The following is a 16,204-nucleotide window of genomic DNA, read 5'->3' on the forward strand; positions in this document are numbered from 1 at the left end:
CCGTAATAACAGACTTTGAAAGCCATACTTAAAAACCTCACGCAACAGTGCGCCATCTAGTGAGACAAAAAACGATAGCCCTCATTGAATTGTCATTTGTAACCGTCTGCCCCAAAATTATTTGTATTATATTTAAAATTCGCATGCGCGCGATGCATTAACCTAAGGCATTCCCCAATTTTTGCTTATGCAATTAGTTTTTGTTGTTTGGAGAACTAAAGTTTAGTAAACCAAATAAAAGTTGCAGAATAATTAATTACAATTTACAATAAAATCAGTTGAATCATGACCAACTAGGAACCTTCCCATAGTAAATGTTAGAATAACATTGCAATGCCTGAAAAGAAAAATCCTCTTATGATGTTAACAGTTACATTGACTGTGGTCACAACACAATTCAAGTGTTTTTGTTTTATTGGGGTTGGGAGGGTGCACAAGTTTTATATTGATGAAATTGTTCTTATTTTAATGTTTACCTCTTTTAACTAGATACATGAATGTCCCAGCAACATTACTCAGAGCCTCATCGGCGTCCATAGAGTTCTCAGCAGAGTTGATGGATGTGAACACTTCAAACATTCTAAGTGGCACAGCCAAAGGTATCTGCAAATAATTTATTAAATTACTATCCTTTGTCTGGGATGATGCTTTGTGTAATCCATTAGATCTAACAGTTAAATAAAATTGAAATTGTGGCATTTATCATATTCCCAATAAATCACTGGCATCTTTATTTTCGTATAAAAAGAACACCTGGTACAAAATTTCACGTTTTTATATTCCACAGTGATAGAATTTGGGACTTTAAAGGAAAAAATTTGGGTCTTTATATGCATTAACATGTTGGCTGTACAATCTTAGGATAGAAAGTAACAGATGTGTAACCTAAGATTTCATTCAAATCTATCCAGCAATTTAACATGACAGCAACAGAACCAACACACATGCACACACACTATTTTCGCGTTTAAATATTAGTAGGATGTGCAAGTCATTCTTCTGAAGTCATTGTTTCTTATAGTTAAGATAGCTCAAATCATCATTATTATCTTGGTTTTGTAGAGGGTAGAAGATAAATATCACATTATGTGGCCAATTAAATTACTGTAGCAGTCACCCAATTATGGAATATGGAACCCTAAAAATTAATACTTATGTGTTTCTCTTTCAAAGCATCTATTGAATGCTACATTGAAGACACAAATGAAAGCAATAATGTAGTTTTCATCTTAATCAGTTAATCAATTACAAAACAGAAGGCACAACAAACAACACGCACAAGCATTTTAATGGCTTTCTCTCATAAATTTATTTTTTTGTTTCAAATCATTTGATCCAGTCTAGTGGTCCCATTGTCTTGAGATATAGATATGACAACGCAAGTATAGTCAATAAAAAATACAGTCAGAAAAAAAAAGGTTTTTTTTCAAAAACTTATTTTGTTTCCAAGTATGTAACATATTGTTCCCTAGTTAAATTGAAAGGAGATTTCTTCCACTGAAATTTCATCAACAGACATAGGAATCCACGGGGCAAAATTTTGTGATAGGTAGTGAGTTCCTACATTGATAATCTCAATTATCTATGCTTGTTCCATATACTAGTGATCACTCCAAGTTTTGTTTGTAAAAATATGTTTTTATCAAAAGTGTAAAAATTAATCAAAATAATAACGTAATTCTCTTCTCTTTTTAAAACGAATTTTGGTACTAATCATAATTGTTTTTCTTAATTACTGTCCCATCTACTGTTGTTAAAATAAACGATCAGAATTTGTTCCAAATTTTCGGGTGTTAAACGTCTCCATCTTGACTGATGAATCCATTTCAGGTGGCTGAATGACAAATAAATAATAAAGCATTTTAAATATGCTTTGTGTGAACTTCATACTCATCATCAGAACAATACTTAAAAAAATACACACAATACTGGGGGTGATTACTAGTATATGGGAAAAGCATAGATAATTGAGATTATCAATATAGGAACTCACTACCTGTCATAAAATTTTGCACCATGGATTCCTATGTCTGTTCGTCAAGAATATACACACACTGAAACTTTTGTTGTCAATAAATGTTGCGAGTTTGAGTTTTGAGTTTAGTTTGAAAAATTAGCAAGCCCAAGTTAGTCTAACCTGACTTCTACTGGTGATGCAAATATGAGTTTTAATTTATTGTCTACTCTTATTTTTTCAAAAAATGACAATGATACAAAATAAAATAATACATAATATACAGAACTAATAACAAAAATAATATACAGAACTCACCTCAGATTCTTCTTTTAGCAGCTTCAAGTGCAGTGCAAGTAACCTTCGTATTTGAACAGAGCAGCCTCCACTCTGAAATACTTTCCTCCATTGCTTTAACAACAATTGGGATACTGATACCTGAAGAAAAATATGTTGGTTTAAACACATATTATAACAAACTATGCTTTACATAATCCATATTGTGACATTAAGCTTATCACTATTATTTTCTATGGCTACAAGGATATGAATGCAAGCTTATTTATATTTTAAAATATTAATTTACCAGTCTAGAAGAGTCCTCTTTGTCATCATAAAAAAACAGTATTTTGGAAACAAGTGCACACAGCATATCAGCATTGTCAGCGCTCACTTTTGGGAATATGTTGTCAAACTCTTCTCTTTCATTTTGTTTACAATGTTTCCTTGTGAGGTAGCTTCTCACATAAGCCTGGATTTTTATTGTACTGTTAAGTCGCTTTCTGTGCTCCTGAAATAATAATATTTGAATGTCACTTTGGTATGCCTGATTTGGTATGTTTGAGTCATTGTGTAAGAAGGAAAATAACTAGACAATAAAACTAATATGAATAAGTAGAAATATTGTACTAGTGAAATTAATTCAGTATTCAAATAACGAAATAAAAGAAAAAATAAATAATGTGTTTCTGTGTTTTGAATTAGTCCACAAAATCAACCTCTCTTTTTTGTCGCTGTTGTTGCGTCTGAAGTATGAGTGCATCCCTGTCCGTTTTGCGTTGCGAACTCGCTCCGGACAAGTTTTGCTGCGGCTTACGCCGAAAGTCGCCTTCAAACGAATACATGACTGAAAATAAAATGCACACATTACGTTTAATGTCCCGAATAGTAAACAAAAATCAGCTGAATATTTCATGATCAGATCACATACCTAATTGTCAATTTACTAACGTTGTCGCATACCTTTACAATTTGTAACTGTTTCCTGTCTACGAATGCTATATACGATTTTAATTCATACCGAATGAATTTAATCTCTGATTCATGGAATAAACAGCGCAATTACACCAGTGATCACACCAAAATGGGATCCCGAGTTCCAAACATTTGATTCGATTGTAGGTCGGCTGTCAAGCTGTCATGTCATTCATTTCAAGAATTTTCAGACCAAAGCATGATTTGTCAATTTGGCTTGTCAAGCAGTTTATTTGAGTCACAACTTGAGACGCTAGAAAACAATTTTTAATACTGCTAATTCTTAAGTTCCGCATGTTTATGAAAATACAGGAAAATACAGTTCAAAATATTTTATCTTAGTGAAGTACTCCGTAATTTCTTTACTTTTAAATCAATTAATTTGTTTATTTTGTAAATTATGCTTGTAAATGTATTATTTCAAGTCTGTCAATTGACTAAATTAAGGAACTTCTAAAGTAATTGATGTGAATTCTTATTCTTCTAATCAGATTTGTATAAATTATCTGCTTCTTAACGATCTTTTAATTTAAAAATAATGGTTATATTTTTATATTTCTTATTCAGACCCATGGACGTACTACCTAAACTTGTGGGGTGGGTAGTACGTACGTAGTAGTTTGGGTAGTACGTCCATGTTTAGACCATTTAAGATATATGTTTTTTTATTTTTATTTAGATGTTAAGTGGGTATATGACATCGATATATATCAAATATATAGAATATAAAATAAGTCAATGGTGTATGAATAGGTACTGCTCTATTTTCATTTTTTAAATACTTAATATATTTAGCTCAAAGATATATTGTCTCTCCTTCCTCTTTGATTTAGCTTCTTTGTTTCTTATCTTGACTGACAGCTTGACAGCTGTAAAAAAGTAAGTGGGCCCGGGCTACTACGAACAAAAGACTACAGTATATATAGGAACTAGCTAGCTACTATTCTTGTAATCTGTGATAGGAACTCGACGTTCGTGTTGTGCGGTCCCTGTGACACTTACACTATTTAATACGAGAGTGAGAGGGACGGTACGATACGAATACGAACTTCGAGTTTCGAGTTTCCCGTTTCGTAGTAAGTTGCCCTGCAGGGCTACTACGAAACTCGAAACTCGAAGTTCGTGTCGTGCGGTCCCTCTGACACTTACACTATTTAATTCGAGAGCGAGAGGGACGGTACGATACGAGCTTCGAGTTGCGAGTTTCGTAGTAGCCCTGCTACTGTGCAGAGCGGACGCCGGACGCGGTTTTTTTTTTTAGAAATATAAAAACTGAGTGTATAGTCCTTAATATTTTGTTATAATAATTAATAATATCCTAGACCGAAACCCATATTCATATAACCATGGCCGACAGCCCCTCGGAGGTAGAAACCACTGGTCGTGTAAGTCTTTACTTATGTTTACTATTTCATGAAGTACCTATCTGATAAGATTTTTGGTATTTTTTGTAAATTTACTGTTTATTTTTAGTTTTCGAGACCATCTCTTGCCCAAGTAAAAGCAATAATCGATTTTATGCAAAAGCATCCTGAATTAGCAAACAGAAAATTTAGATATGGCATGAACCATGATAAATTTAGAAAGCTCTGGTATGAGTTGTCTTCTATTGCTAATTCAATTGAAGGAGCGGTCAAGTCTACCAAGGGCTGGATAAAAGTGAGTAAATCATTTTATAATATAGAATAATCACTAAAATATTAGTGGTTGTTGTAATCTTAGACATAAAAAGTGCCAATGTTACATATAAAATAAGCCCACTAGACTAGAGAGCCCTATGTCCCTAGTGAGGGATAACAGGATCACATCATCATCATCATCATCATCAGACTAGAGTTAGGGTTGCCAGATGGCCGGGATATCTGGGATTGTCCCAGAATTACGTGTCTTGTCCTGTGTCCAGGAATTACACTTTAATGTCCCGGATTTCAACTACTAACTAGAATACTAGGTTTTTTTTATAAGTTACAAGATCAGTATTTCCTTCTATATTATAAAATTGAAGCTGCGGTTAACATTGTCAGCCTGTAGGTATTCAGAATTCACATGCCTGAAAACTGTTTTTAAGGTCCTTTCCTTCCAAAAGACTTGCCAAATGACAAAACTCGGCTCACTTTTTAAACAACCAATTTTAATGATTTTGTTATTTTGAAGAAACAATTGATTTTTTGTGCTTGTAGGTATTGGTATTTACCTTCCAAACCAATTTGTAACCCTCAAATTGTCCCGGAAATGAAATGCCTGTATCTGGCAACTCTAACTAGAGTACCCTAGTAAACTGTTTGAAGAATATAATTGTATTTAAATGTTATTGCTTCTAAAACAGGTGAAATAGCAGTGTTGATATTAAATACTATTATTTAACTCATATCTTTCTTTTGGTTTAAGATTTTTTTTTCTCAAAAGAATATGAAAATTCACTTACAGAGTACACACTTTCTTTATAAGAACTTTATTTTAAAGTTAAAAACATTTACTTCAAACACTGACAAGTAATAGCAACTGATAGGTATAATATAATAATAATATAAATATCACAGGACAATTCACACCAATTGACCTAGTCTCAAAGTAAGCTTAGCAAAGCTTGTGTTATGGGTACTAAGCAACTGATTAAATATAAATCATATAGATAGATACATACTTAAATACATATAAAACACCCAAGACCTGTGTAATAATACGGAAATAAACCTTTTACATAAAGCTAGGCTTTATTCAATTAGAAATTACACATGACACAACTTGACAGTTTGACATAATTCATAGTGGTAATAATATAAAGTACATAGAGTTCAGCGATGTGCATAAGGACTCTTTGAATCAGCAAAGAGTCGATATCATATCATTCTCCGCGGCTCTGAGAAGATTCCTCCACAGTTACCACAACAGCACACGCTCATGCTGTAATCCTTGAGATAGTGCGGCGGTTTTTCGAGCCCTGGCAGATCTCCTCAACGTTTCTGGCTCTGGCAGTGGAGCCACTTCAGACTGTGTCTGTTCAACATCTTGAGGAGGTGTAAAGCTGTCTTTTCCGGACACAGATTGGTGCTCGGGGCTGATATCTTGGGTAATTATTGGGGATTCTCGCGTATTAGAATCAGGTTCTGTTTCTTGGGCAATAATTTCTCCCTGACCTCCAATCGGGGCTAGGTGCCTATTTGACACGGTTGTTTCACGGCCATCAGGGAGCCGAATATATGAATAATCTGCGTTTGCTTCTAGCAGATCCACTTCTTCCACTAGGGGCTGATATTTGCTGGCTCGGTCACAGCGGCGTAGAAGAACCTGCCCTGTTCCAGTCAACCATGTAGGCATCGAGGTTCCGTTAGGAGAGCGTCTGCTGTGCCGGAACATCCTCTCGTGTGGTGAACAATTAATTGCCGTACACAGCAGTGAGCGTATGGAATGTAGAGCGAATGGAAGGACTTTCTCCCACTCTTCCTTCGGCAAATTGTGGGTCCGTAGAGCCAATTGAACTGTTTTCCATAGTGTTGAATTTAATTTTTCCACCTGGCCATTCCCTGGGGGTTGTAGGCGGTAGTGCGGCTCGTAGCGATACCTCGTGAGTGAAGAAATTCTTTAACTTCTGAGGACATAAACGACGATCCCCGGTCGGAGTGTATATACGCCGGCATACCAAATATCATGAAAAGCGAATTCAGATGCATAGTTACAGTCCTCGCACTTACATCAGTACATGGAAAGGCGAATGGAAACGTGAATATTCGTCGATGACAGTAAGTATAAACCGATTCTTGGTATTTGTTGGGACCGGGCCCTTAAAATCTATACTAAGACGCTCAAAAGGTGAAGTGGCCTTTATAAGCTCAGGGAGCGGGTCTTGATTTCTGAAAAAGTTTGGCTTTATCTCTGCGCAAGTTCGGCAATTGCTTGTCATGCCCTTATCTCTTCGATCGTATAAACCAGATTTTTAGTTTTGAGCCAATGATGCATTCTTGTCACACCGGGGTGACAGAGATGATTGTGCAACTCCTTTAGTTTAAGACTTCGTGATTGTAGACTCATGCTAGCAGAGACTCTGGACAGTGCATCAGCGACGTGGTTTTCTCGCCCAGGCCTGTAAATTATGTCGTACTTGAACGGAGCCAGTTCAAGTCGCCATCTCTGAATTTTCTCATTCTTTATCTTGCTTGGCAGCTTAGCATTGAACATGAAACTGACAGACCTTTGATCAGTAATAAGATTGAAAGATTTTCCGATCAGGAAATGTCGCCATTTTTTTAAAGACTCAACGATGGCGTAGGCCTCTTTTTCTATGGCAGAGTGTTTTTGTTCGCAGTGATTTAATGTTCTAGAATAGAAAGCAACTGGCCTAGAGTTTTGAGATAGAGTAGCCGCGATCGAATGTTCAGAGGCATCTGTTTCGACTGTGAAACCCACGTTGTTATCAATAGTATTTACGGAAGACTTGGCGATTATCGATTTCAAGATTTCAAAAGCTTTTACCGCTTCTTCGCTTAAAGGAAACTGCGAGGCGTGAGCTAGAGCATGAATTCTCTCAGAAAAATTGGGTATCCATTTGGAGTAATGTGCGAACATTCCCAAAGTTCTGCGGAGTGATGCAATATCATTGGGCGGAGGTAAGTCGAGCAGAGGTTGCAATCTATTGTTATCAGGCTTGATAATGTGGTTGTCAATAGAGTATCCCAGTATGTTGATCGATTTGAGGCTGAACTTACTTTTCTCCTTATTTATTGTAAGCCCGTACTTATTGAGTGCATTGAGAGACTTTTCGAGATTTGCATCATGATCTTCTTGTGTTTACCGCAAACGGTAATATCGTCGAGGTAGGCGTACGTCCCTGTTAATCCTTCTTTCCGGATCACCCAGTCGATAGTTCTTTGGAACGCAGATACGCCGTTTGTGACGCCGAAAGGAATTCTAGTAAATTGGTAAAGATTTCCTGCAGCTTCGAATGCAGTGTAGATTTCTCCTGAGGAAGTATCGGCACTTGGTGATAAGCACTTTGAAGATCGATAGCACTGAATATATTGTAATTAGAGATCTTAGTAACAGTTTCTTCTATATTTGGCAGAGGGTAAGCGTCTAACTGTGTATATCGATTAATAGTCTGCGAGTAATCAATCACCATTCTTTCTTGTGATTGGCGTTCTTAGTAATCAAGACCTGCGCTCTCCACGGCGATTGGCTCTCTTCGATTATACCGTCTCGTAACAATTTTTCTACTTCGGACTGATAAACTGTTGATCTTCAGATGAGTACTGCGAGATCTTATGGCGATCGGCTTGCAGTCTAGAGTAAGGTTCGGAAACAACGGCACCGCAGGTACGGTTGCTTCAGCTACAGAGCAAACTTTGAGCGCTTGCTTCGATCCACCAAATTCAAACTCCAGGGTCGAGTGTAGTTTCAATATGTCGTGACCGATAATCATGTCAGCGCACAAATCCTTTACGATTAGGAGTTCAATATTTTCGTAAGAGTACTTCCCTATGCGAATAGTTTGGCGGGTGAGGCCATTTACTTGTGATGTCAAAGACAGTGAAGCCATCGTCACTGTTTGTTGACAGTTAAGCTTTCTTAGCTTTAGCAGATTTGCGAATTCTTCGTTTATGAAACTTATGCTGCTTCCCGTGTCAATTAAAGCGTCAGCACGAACACCTTTGATGTAAGCTTCAGCCATAGCTTTTTGAAGTGAAGTAGGTGAAGCAGCTGTTATGCAAGCGGTGCAGTGCTTACAGCCATCATCAGTACTTGAGGTGGCGGCGCTGTTTTGACCTTTGCTACGACAAACAGTCGAAAAATGACCCTTCTTACCACAAGCATGGCATTCAACATCAACTGCCGGGCAGGTTTTGCGAGCATGAAGAGGGCCGCCACAGAAAAAGCACTTGCGTCGATAAGATTTTGTTTCCGGGATCTAGGTGCTGCAGCTACTGTTTCAAGAGATCTAGAAGTAGATGGAGTGGTAGTTTCATTGATTTTTGAAGAATGAGACATAGAGTTGACAATTGGAGATTGGCTATTAAATAGCACCGAGTTAGCTTCAGCTGTTTCCATAGATAGCGCTAGATTGTAGGCTTGCTCTAAGGTCAGCGTCAAATTTTCTAACAGTCTCTGACGAATGTTAGATGAATTGATCCCGGCTATAAAAGCTCCACGTATGCTATCACTTCTATTCGTTTCAGCGTCCACGGAATTGAATTGGCATTCTTTAGATAGTTGTCTGAGTGCCTGAAGATATGTGTCGATAGATTCTCCTGACTGCTGGCGCCTCGTCGCGAGTACATGTCTAGCGTATATTATATTCTTAGGTTTTACATACAAGGCATCCAGGATGGCGATGGCATCGGCATACGTTGTGCAATCACTGATGTATGCAAAAACTCGCGGCGAAACATAGTTCACTAGCAGTTGTAGCTTGACGGCGTCAAGAAGACGAGCAGGAGCAGCAGGTGCGCCAGCATCCGTTGCAGCGGGGGCGGACGCGGCTTCACGAGCGGTCAAAAAGTTTCCGAAGGTCCGCTTCCAGTGTTCCCACTCAGGCGCGGTGGTATTTAATGATGGGTCACCATCAAAACGTTCGGGTCGTAAGAATCTATCCATTTTACTAATTGAATAAATTGTAATAATACGGAAATAAACCTTTTACATAAAGCTAGGCTTTATTCAATTAGAAATTACACATGACACAACTAGACAGTTTGACATAATTCATAGTGGTAATAATATAAAGTACATAGAGTTCAGCGATGTGCATAAGGACTCATTGAATCAGTAAAGAGTCGATATCATATCAACCTGAGAACAAACATTCATATTTTCATACAAATATTTGCCCAGATACGAATCGAACCCGGGGACCTCGAGCTTCGTAGTCAGGTTCTCTAACCACTAGGCTATCTGGTCGTCAAATTATGGTAGTAAGATAAAAAAAGGCCTATTCTCTATTCTAACAACATGAATCTTGGAACCATGTCGGCTATCCATCCATACAAGCATAATAATTACAGTCATTGACCTCCAGCTGCAACCAAATCTATAATCACTGTTCATTATGCATGAGCATTCCAATTATGTTACAGAATGGCAAGGTGCATATTATTTTATTTGGTATAGATGGCAACACTTTATGGTACTAAAAGCAGGGAACTTCCCAAAATATTCCTAATATCATATTTATTATATTTTCTAGTTTTGGTCTGACAAGAGAAGAAGCATAAAGTTAAAACAAAAACAAATAGATGAAGGAAAACTGGATGACAGATTGTCCCCTGTAGAAAGGAAAATTTATGACTTGTCATTAGTTGAAAATTCTATATCACCTATAAGTAAGTACCTATATATATGAATATTATAATTTAATATTTTCATCCATGTTTTTTTTTAATTTTAAATTTTATGAGACAGTTATTATTAATGCAGGCTTTTATTGTCCCCACTAGATAGGTTAAAATATATTTTTATTTAATGAAAGCATGATTTGAAGAAGCAAATCTTCTGCATCAAAAAATAATTATTTTCTTAAAATATTAGTTGTGGAAACAACATTTTTTTATATTTTTAGCCCTATTTTGCATTGTGGTGACATGCCAAAAAATAGATACAATTCCATAAGTTGATGGTTGAGATTATTTATATGTTATTTAAGATCTCTTGATTAATAAAAATAAGGAAATAATAATATAAAAAACTGATTGTAATGAAATAAGTCAGATTTTTGACACAATTTTCGTACATATCAACCCTGATCAAGTTTCTTATCCAAATGTTTCTACATTCATATCTGATTGGTTGATTTGTCACATCCATTGCTGACTGTCTGCTTGCTTGTTTGTTTAATGATGATAATGAACAGTATTTAAAAATAAGGAAATAATAATATAAAAAACTGATTGTAATGAAATAAGTCAGATTTTTGACACAATTTTCGTACATATCAACCCTGATCAAGTTTCTTATCCAAATGTTTCTACATTCATATCTGATTGGTTGATTTGTCACATCCATTGCTGACTGTCTGCTTGCTTGTTTGTTAATGATGATAATAAACAGTATTTAAAAATAAGGAAATAATAATATAAAAAACTGATTTTAATGAAATAAGTCAGATTGACACAACTTTCGTACATATCAACCCTGATCAAGTTTCTTATCAGAGTGTTTCTACATACAGATCTGATTGGTTGATTTGTCACATCCATTGCTGACTGTCTGCTTGTTTGTCTAATGCTGATAATGAACAGTATTAAAATTACAGAAAAAAAGAAAGGTGTAAAGCAAGAGCCAGTGAATGGGGATGAAGATGAATCCAATGATGACTCCTTCCTGAAAGAAGTGGATGAAATGGATTTCACAAACACAGAGTCCAATAAGCTGCTTGTCACAGAAGCTGATGAGAGGCAAATGTCCATAATGGAAAAATTGGTCAGTTTTAAATACATGTGTTGCTATCAATATAGTATAGCCACTAAACATAAATTTATCATCATCATCATAGTCAATATTTGTCCCACTACTGAGCGCAAACCGTCTTAGATTGAGAAAATATGCAACACTAACTCCTGTTACCTCTTCAGGCTTAAACTGCTGAATTTTTGTGAAATTTGGTATGGAGATAAACAAAAGATACCTTATTTTTGATAAAATAATTTCCAAAATTGTAAAACTTGTTACTTTTGTCTGGGGTCTTACTTACATCTGTTAAAAAAGTCGGGACTGTAAAGGCTTTAGTCTGGAAACTTCTAAATTAATTGTAATATATTTGATTGCACTTAGTCAAGTTTGTTTAGTTTCCCTGCCTATGGCAGATATTCTGTATGACATTAATTAGGGTTTGCAGATAGCCTAAATTATGTATGAATGTATGTATGTAAACTCTTTATTCTACAAAAGGAAACACAAAAATACAATTGGAAAAACTTTGAGATGCTTGTACAAAGGCGGAGTTATCCCTTTAAGGACCGCCAAAGAGTGAGTTAATTATTGAAAATACAAACTGAAATATAGATGCACAGAAAAAACAGAAAAATAAGACCATCACTGGGAATCGAACCCAGGTCCTCGGTAATCTGTACCGCGTGCTATACCGCTACACCACTGATGGTCAACATACAGATACATACAGATACATACATATAGCACGCGGTACGGATTACCGAGGACCTGGGTTCGATTCCCAGTGATGGTCTTATTTTTCTGTTTTTTCTGTGCATCTATATTTCAGTTTGTATTTTCAATTTCGGTTTTACGGGATGACCGTAAAAGTAAAAATTTGGAATTGAAATAAAAAATACAAAAAGATTCCAAAAAACCAATCTTGAGTTAATTATATTTGAAATTTATTATATTTGGTGAATAGGTGGAAGTGATGGACCAACAAGCAGCTGCAATGAACCAACTGGCACAGGCTACTCTCACTAGTTCCAAAGCTATGGAGAGACTTGCTGATGCATCTCACATTCAAGTATGTTATTTATTTCCTTTTTTTAGACGACCAGATGGCCTAGTGGTTAGAGAACCTGACTACGAAGCTTGAGGTCCCGGGTTCGATTCCCGTGTCGGGGCAGATATTTGTATAAAAAATACGATTGTTTGTTCTCGGGTCTTGGGTGTTTAGGTACTATGTATTTCGGTTTAAAGAAATTTATTACTCTCAAAAGAAATTTACATTTCACTTAATGAGAAATCATGCATGTTAGTAGTGAACGTTATTGATTTATTACAATATATTATACATTAATATACATTACATCACATTAGTGTTATTAATTCATTTTTTATTTAAGTATGTATCTATGTATATAATTACATTTATCTGTTGCTTAGTACCCATAACACAACCTTTGCTAAGCTTACTTTGGGACTAGGTCAATTGGTGTGAATTGTCCCGTGATATTTATTTATTTTTTAAACTGTATCTATTTTCATAAATTTGTATCCGCTCACTTTCGTGGTGTCTAGTAAAAATTCAGTTTAAAAAGCCAATTTTTTTACAGGCTGTAGCAGTAGACAGGCTGGCCAATTCTTTCGAAAGCATCAGTGCGTCAGTACATGACGTCAGAAATGCTATAATGAGCATAGACTATACAATGAAGAGATGTTATACCGCCACAACTACACAACACAGGCAAAATCCCAATATTTTTAGTTAATGTACCTGTTACTAGTACTATTACTTACTTCTTTCAATTATACTTCCTTTTTTTAGCATTAGAAAGAAGGTCGATCTTGATGTGTCTCTTTATTGAAAAACACTGTTGAAAAATAAATTACAGCAAATATGTAACAATTAGCAAGGGCATATACGAGTATGATCATTTAAATGCTTTTGGTACTATAAGTAATATTTACTGTGTTTAAAAAAAGTTTTTCAATGAAAAGACCCATTTAAATTGTCTACTATTTTTCTAATGCTAAAAACAAAGTACATATATACTTAGCTGATATGAAAAGACTGTCGTCAAAAGTAGAAGTACTTTTAGTTTAGTGTACCTGTAATTTAAACTATTTATTATTGTCAATAATGTATTAATAGAAACATGATAAGCGAATGTCCTTCATTAACAATAGGTGTTGTGTTAGCAATTAATATTTTCAGTATGGTTGAGCAAAACTAGTTTTTGGTTGTTTCTAATATTGTGTCTGTAATAACCTTGAAATATTTCATAGTAAGTATAAAATATATAATATTAAAAACCATGTATTATTTTATCACCAAATATTTAGTAATAAGCATTTTAGTGTTATAGTTTGGTTAGGTGGTTTCAATTCATAAGTGGAACGCGTTCTGAAACAAAGATTGTAGCGCGCCGTTATCTTATCTCATGAAAGTGATAACGCTCCTGTTTTATCAATATATCATTGCTCCATTTTATACGAAAGCATTCATGTGTCAGAACCAGCTAAATAGTACCTGTGAAGTTCATAATGAAAACAATTGCAATTTATTCGCGGGTCATTAATGTGCGTAATTATAAAAAATGGCGTTGATATTAAAATTGGTTGTGTTGTTGATGAGTGCCGGTGCGTTTGCTCAGCTGTGTCCGAAACAATGTGACTGTGATGTTGATAACGGATTGAACAGGGCGTCGTGCGAGGGACAAAACATTGTCAGCGTTCAAGTGGGAGTGCCCGATGCCGTGCAAGTTTATAGCCTCAGCCGGAATGCAATTAGCGAACTGGACAACTACTGCTTCAAAGTAAGTGCAAAAAATGTGAATGAGTAAGCCAGTAGGACAGCCATTATTTATTTACTCGTTATCTCTTTTCAGGAAGCAGGATACTCTTCAATTGAAGTACTAAATTTATCTTACAACGTCATCTTTTGGATCGGGCTTCACGCCTTCGCCGGGTTGGATAAGTTGATTCACCTCGATCTGAGTAACAATAGGCTGAGGTACATAGCGTTGGATCTTTTCTTCGAGTCGCCGCAACTACATATACTTGATTTATCCGGAAATGTTTTTGAATCACTCAAAAATGAACCTTTTATTAACCACACGAAATTGCAAGTATGTTTGGCATCATTGAATAAAATTTATTTTTATACATAATTCTAGTAACTTAAGTAGTAATTAAAATGGCCTATTGCAGGTGCTGAATTTAAACAACTGCCGAATAAAATCATTACCAGATAGAATGTTTAGCCGCCTACCAAACTTAAAGAAGCTAGACTTGAGCGAAAACTACTTAGTTTCACTAAACACTGAAGTGCTGCGGCCATTGCGGAAATTAGAAAGAATAGAGCTACGAAATGATTATTGGAATTGCGACCCTAGTTTCATGGCCGTAGAGACCTGGATAACATCCCACGGGATAAACTATGTGAAGCAATGTGTCAAAAAAACACCAAAAATGTTTGAGAAAATGATATCAGCTGTACCCGTAGAAAGAGTAGACGTCGACGTTAGTGATATATGGAACATAACAATTATTAAAAACGAAACGCTACCAGTTTTAAAACCTAGTAAAGAGTTGACATGGTTCCAAAAGATCGATCAAGAATTTTCGGCTAGCCAGGCGTTTGTTATTGGACTGGAATTAGGGCTGGCTTTAGGAATTGTCTGCACATACGTTTGGTTGCGAGCGTTGTGCGGATGTAGGCGGGTGAATTGCGCGCGGCCTCTTACTAGGAGGCAGCAGCGAAGGGCTCAAAGGATGGCTGATAGCGATATGAGAACAAATTTACTGTGGAGTAGTGCTGTGAACCCCGATTTAGAAACTCCTCCGTCGTACCGACGACGGCTGTCTCTTCCAGATGGGAGTGCTCCATACCCCACATATGGGATCCCGGGGCCCCGAGGCACTATAATACAAGCAGACGCCATAAGGCTACCGGACAGAGGCGAAACCCCGCCACCGCCTTATCACGAGTGTAGAATCAACATATAGCTCGCAGAGTTTATAGCTCGAGACAATGTCCTGTGTGAGTCATTTGTGTAATGTTTAAGACACTGCATAAATTTGTGATATTGTGCAATATTGTGTGCACTTCAATTTGTGTTGTACTGTTTTTTCTTCTTTTGTATTAGATGGGGTATGTGACACGTTTCAAAGTTTACGAGTGTAAAGAAATAAAGTTATTTTTAAGTTCATAATATTATTTATTATTTATTGATTTATAAATAAATTGATCACATTTCTTTTAACTAAAAATTATATAATCTGATATAATATAAATATACGAAAATTATTTTTCTAAGTCAGACTCGTAAAATATTGGTGAATTTAAATAATTTCTTATAAACCTAATCTGATATAATTTGGGTAACTATAAAATGTTTGTACACAGAATAATAACACAACCTCATGGCAAATTGTTGGATGATCACGAAAATAACTATGGCATTTTCATGGCAATATTAATATAACGTTAGTTATATGGTTATTTATAAATAAAGGAATGTACAATTTGTATCCAGAGTCATGTTTACACAAACAGCTATGAGAAGTTTAAAACTACTTTACAATATATTCTATTTTGGCTAAAAAAGGAACATAAACTGTATAAAA

The 16,204-nt window shown here is 35.8% G+C and overlaps 3 protein-coding genes across 4 annotated transcripts; 2 read left to right on the forward strand and 1 right to left on the reverse strand.

The window, feature by feature from the left end:
- Positions 1 to 450: 450 nt before the first annotated feature.
- LOC141438044 (ubiquitin-protein ligase E3C-like) lies at positions 451 to 3,363 on the reverse strand. 2 transcript variants are annotated; one of them, XM_074101692.1, is made up of 5 exons: positions 3,197 to 3,363; positions 2,953 to 3,080; positions 2,541 to 2,744; positions 2,273 to 2,392; positions 451 to 603 (listed from the first exon to the last, which is right to left on the reverse strand). In XM_074101692.1, the coding sequence occupies exons 2-5, from the start codon at positions 3,076 to 3,078 to the stop codon at positions 466 to 468; spliced, it is 588 nt and encodes a 195-aa protein (XP_073957793.1). In that variant the 5' UTR covers positions 3,079 to 3,080; positions 3,197 to 3,363; the 3' UTR covers positions 451 to 465. The 2 variants fall into 2 exon arrangements, with proteins under 2 accessions (XP_073957793.1, XP_073957792.1); XM_074101691.1 differs by having other exon boundaries at positions 3,165 to 3,363.
- Positions 3,364 to 4,408: 1,045 nt separating this feature from the next.
- On the forward strand, positions 4,409 to 13,888 carry LOC141438047 (uncharacterized). Its single transcript, XM_074101699.1, has 6 exons — positions 4,409 to 4,593; positions 4,682 to 4,867; positions 10,386 to 10,521; positions 11,451 to 11,617; positions 12,552 to 12,656; positions 13,189 to 13,888. The coding sequence occupies exons 1-6, from the start codon at positions 4,555 to 4,557 to the stop codon at positions 13,342 to 13,344; spliced, it is 789 nt and encodes a 262-aa protein (XP_073957800.1). The 5' UTR covers positions 4,409 to 4,554; the 3' UTR covers positions 13,345 to 13,888.
- A 97-nt stretch (positions 13,889 to 13,985) lies between these two features.
- LOC141438046 (uncharacterized) lies at positions 13,986 to 16,114 on the forward strand. Its single transcript, XM_074101698.1, has 3 exons — positions 13,986 to 14,391; positions 14,464 to 14,703; positions 14,786 to 16,114. Exons 1-3 carry the CDS (start codon positions 14,173 to 14,175, stop codon positions 15,581 to 15,583), a joined length of 1,257 nt encoding a protein of 418 aa, XP_073957799.1. The 5' UTR covers positions 13,986 to 14,172; the 3' UTR covers positions 15,584 to 16,114.
- Positions 16,115 to 16,204: the final 90 nt, after the last annotated feature.

Source organism: Choristoneura fumiferana, chromosome 18 (assembly GCF_025370935.1).
Source record: "Choristoneura fumiferana chromosome 18, NRCan_CFum_1, whole genome shotgun sequence".
NCBI classification, from domain to species: Eukaryota; Metazoa; Arthropoda; class Insecta; order Lepidoptera; family Tortricidae; genus Choristoneura; species Choristoneura fumiferana.

Bases quoted from the DNA above. Each gene is read 5' to 3' on its own strand.
- LOC141438046 (XM_074101698.1), top strand. From the start codon at position 14,173: ATGGCGTTGATATTAAAATTGGTTGTGTTGTTGATGAGTGCCGGTGCG. The intron at 14,392-14,463 runs GTAAGTGCAAAA...ATCTCTTTTCAG, and splicing joins TGGACAACTACTGCTTCAAA to GAAGCAGGATACTCTTCAAT. The intron at 14,704-14,785 runs GTATGTTTGGCA...GGCCTATTGCAG, and splicing joins TTAACCACACGAAATTGCAA to GTGCTGAATTTAAACAACTG.
- LOC141438047 (XM_074101699.1), top strand. From the start codon at position 4,555: ATGGCCGACAGCCCCTCGGAGGTAGAAACCACTGGTCGT. The intron at 4,868-10,385 runs GTGAGTAAATCA...TATATTTTCTAG, and splicing joins CTACCAAGGGCTGGATAAAA to TTTTGGTCTGACAAGAGAAG. The intron at 10,522-11,450 runs GTAAGTACCTAT...TTAAAATTACAG, and splicing joins AAATTCTATATCACCTATAA to AAAAAAAGAAAGGTGTAAAG.
- LOC141438044 (XM_074101692.1), bottom strand. From the start codon at position 3,078: ATGTATTCGTTTGAAGGCGACTTTCGGCGTAAGCCGCAGCAAAACTTG. The intron at 2,393-2,540 runs GTAAATTAATAT...ATTTTTCTTCAG, and splicing joins AAGAGGACTCTTCTAGACTG to GTATCAGTATCCCAATTGTT. The intron at 604-2,272 runs GTGAGTTCTGTA...AATTATTTGCAG, and splicing joins TGCTAAAAGAAGAATCTGAG to ATACCTTTGGCTGTGCCACT.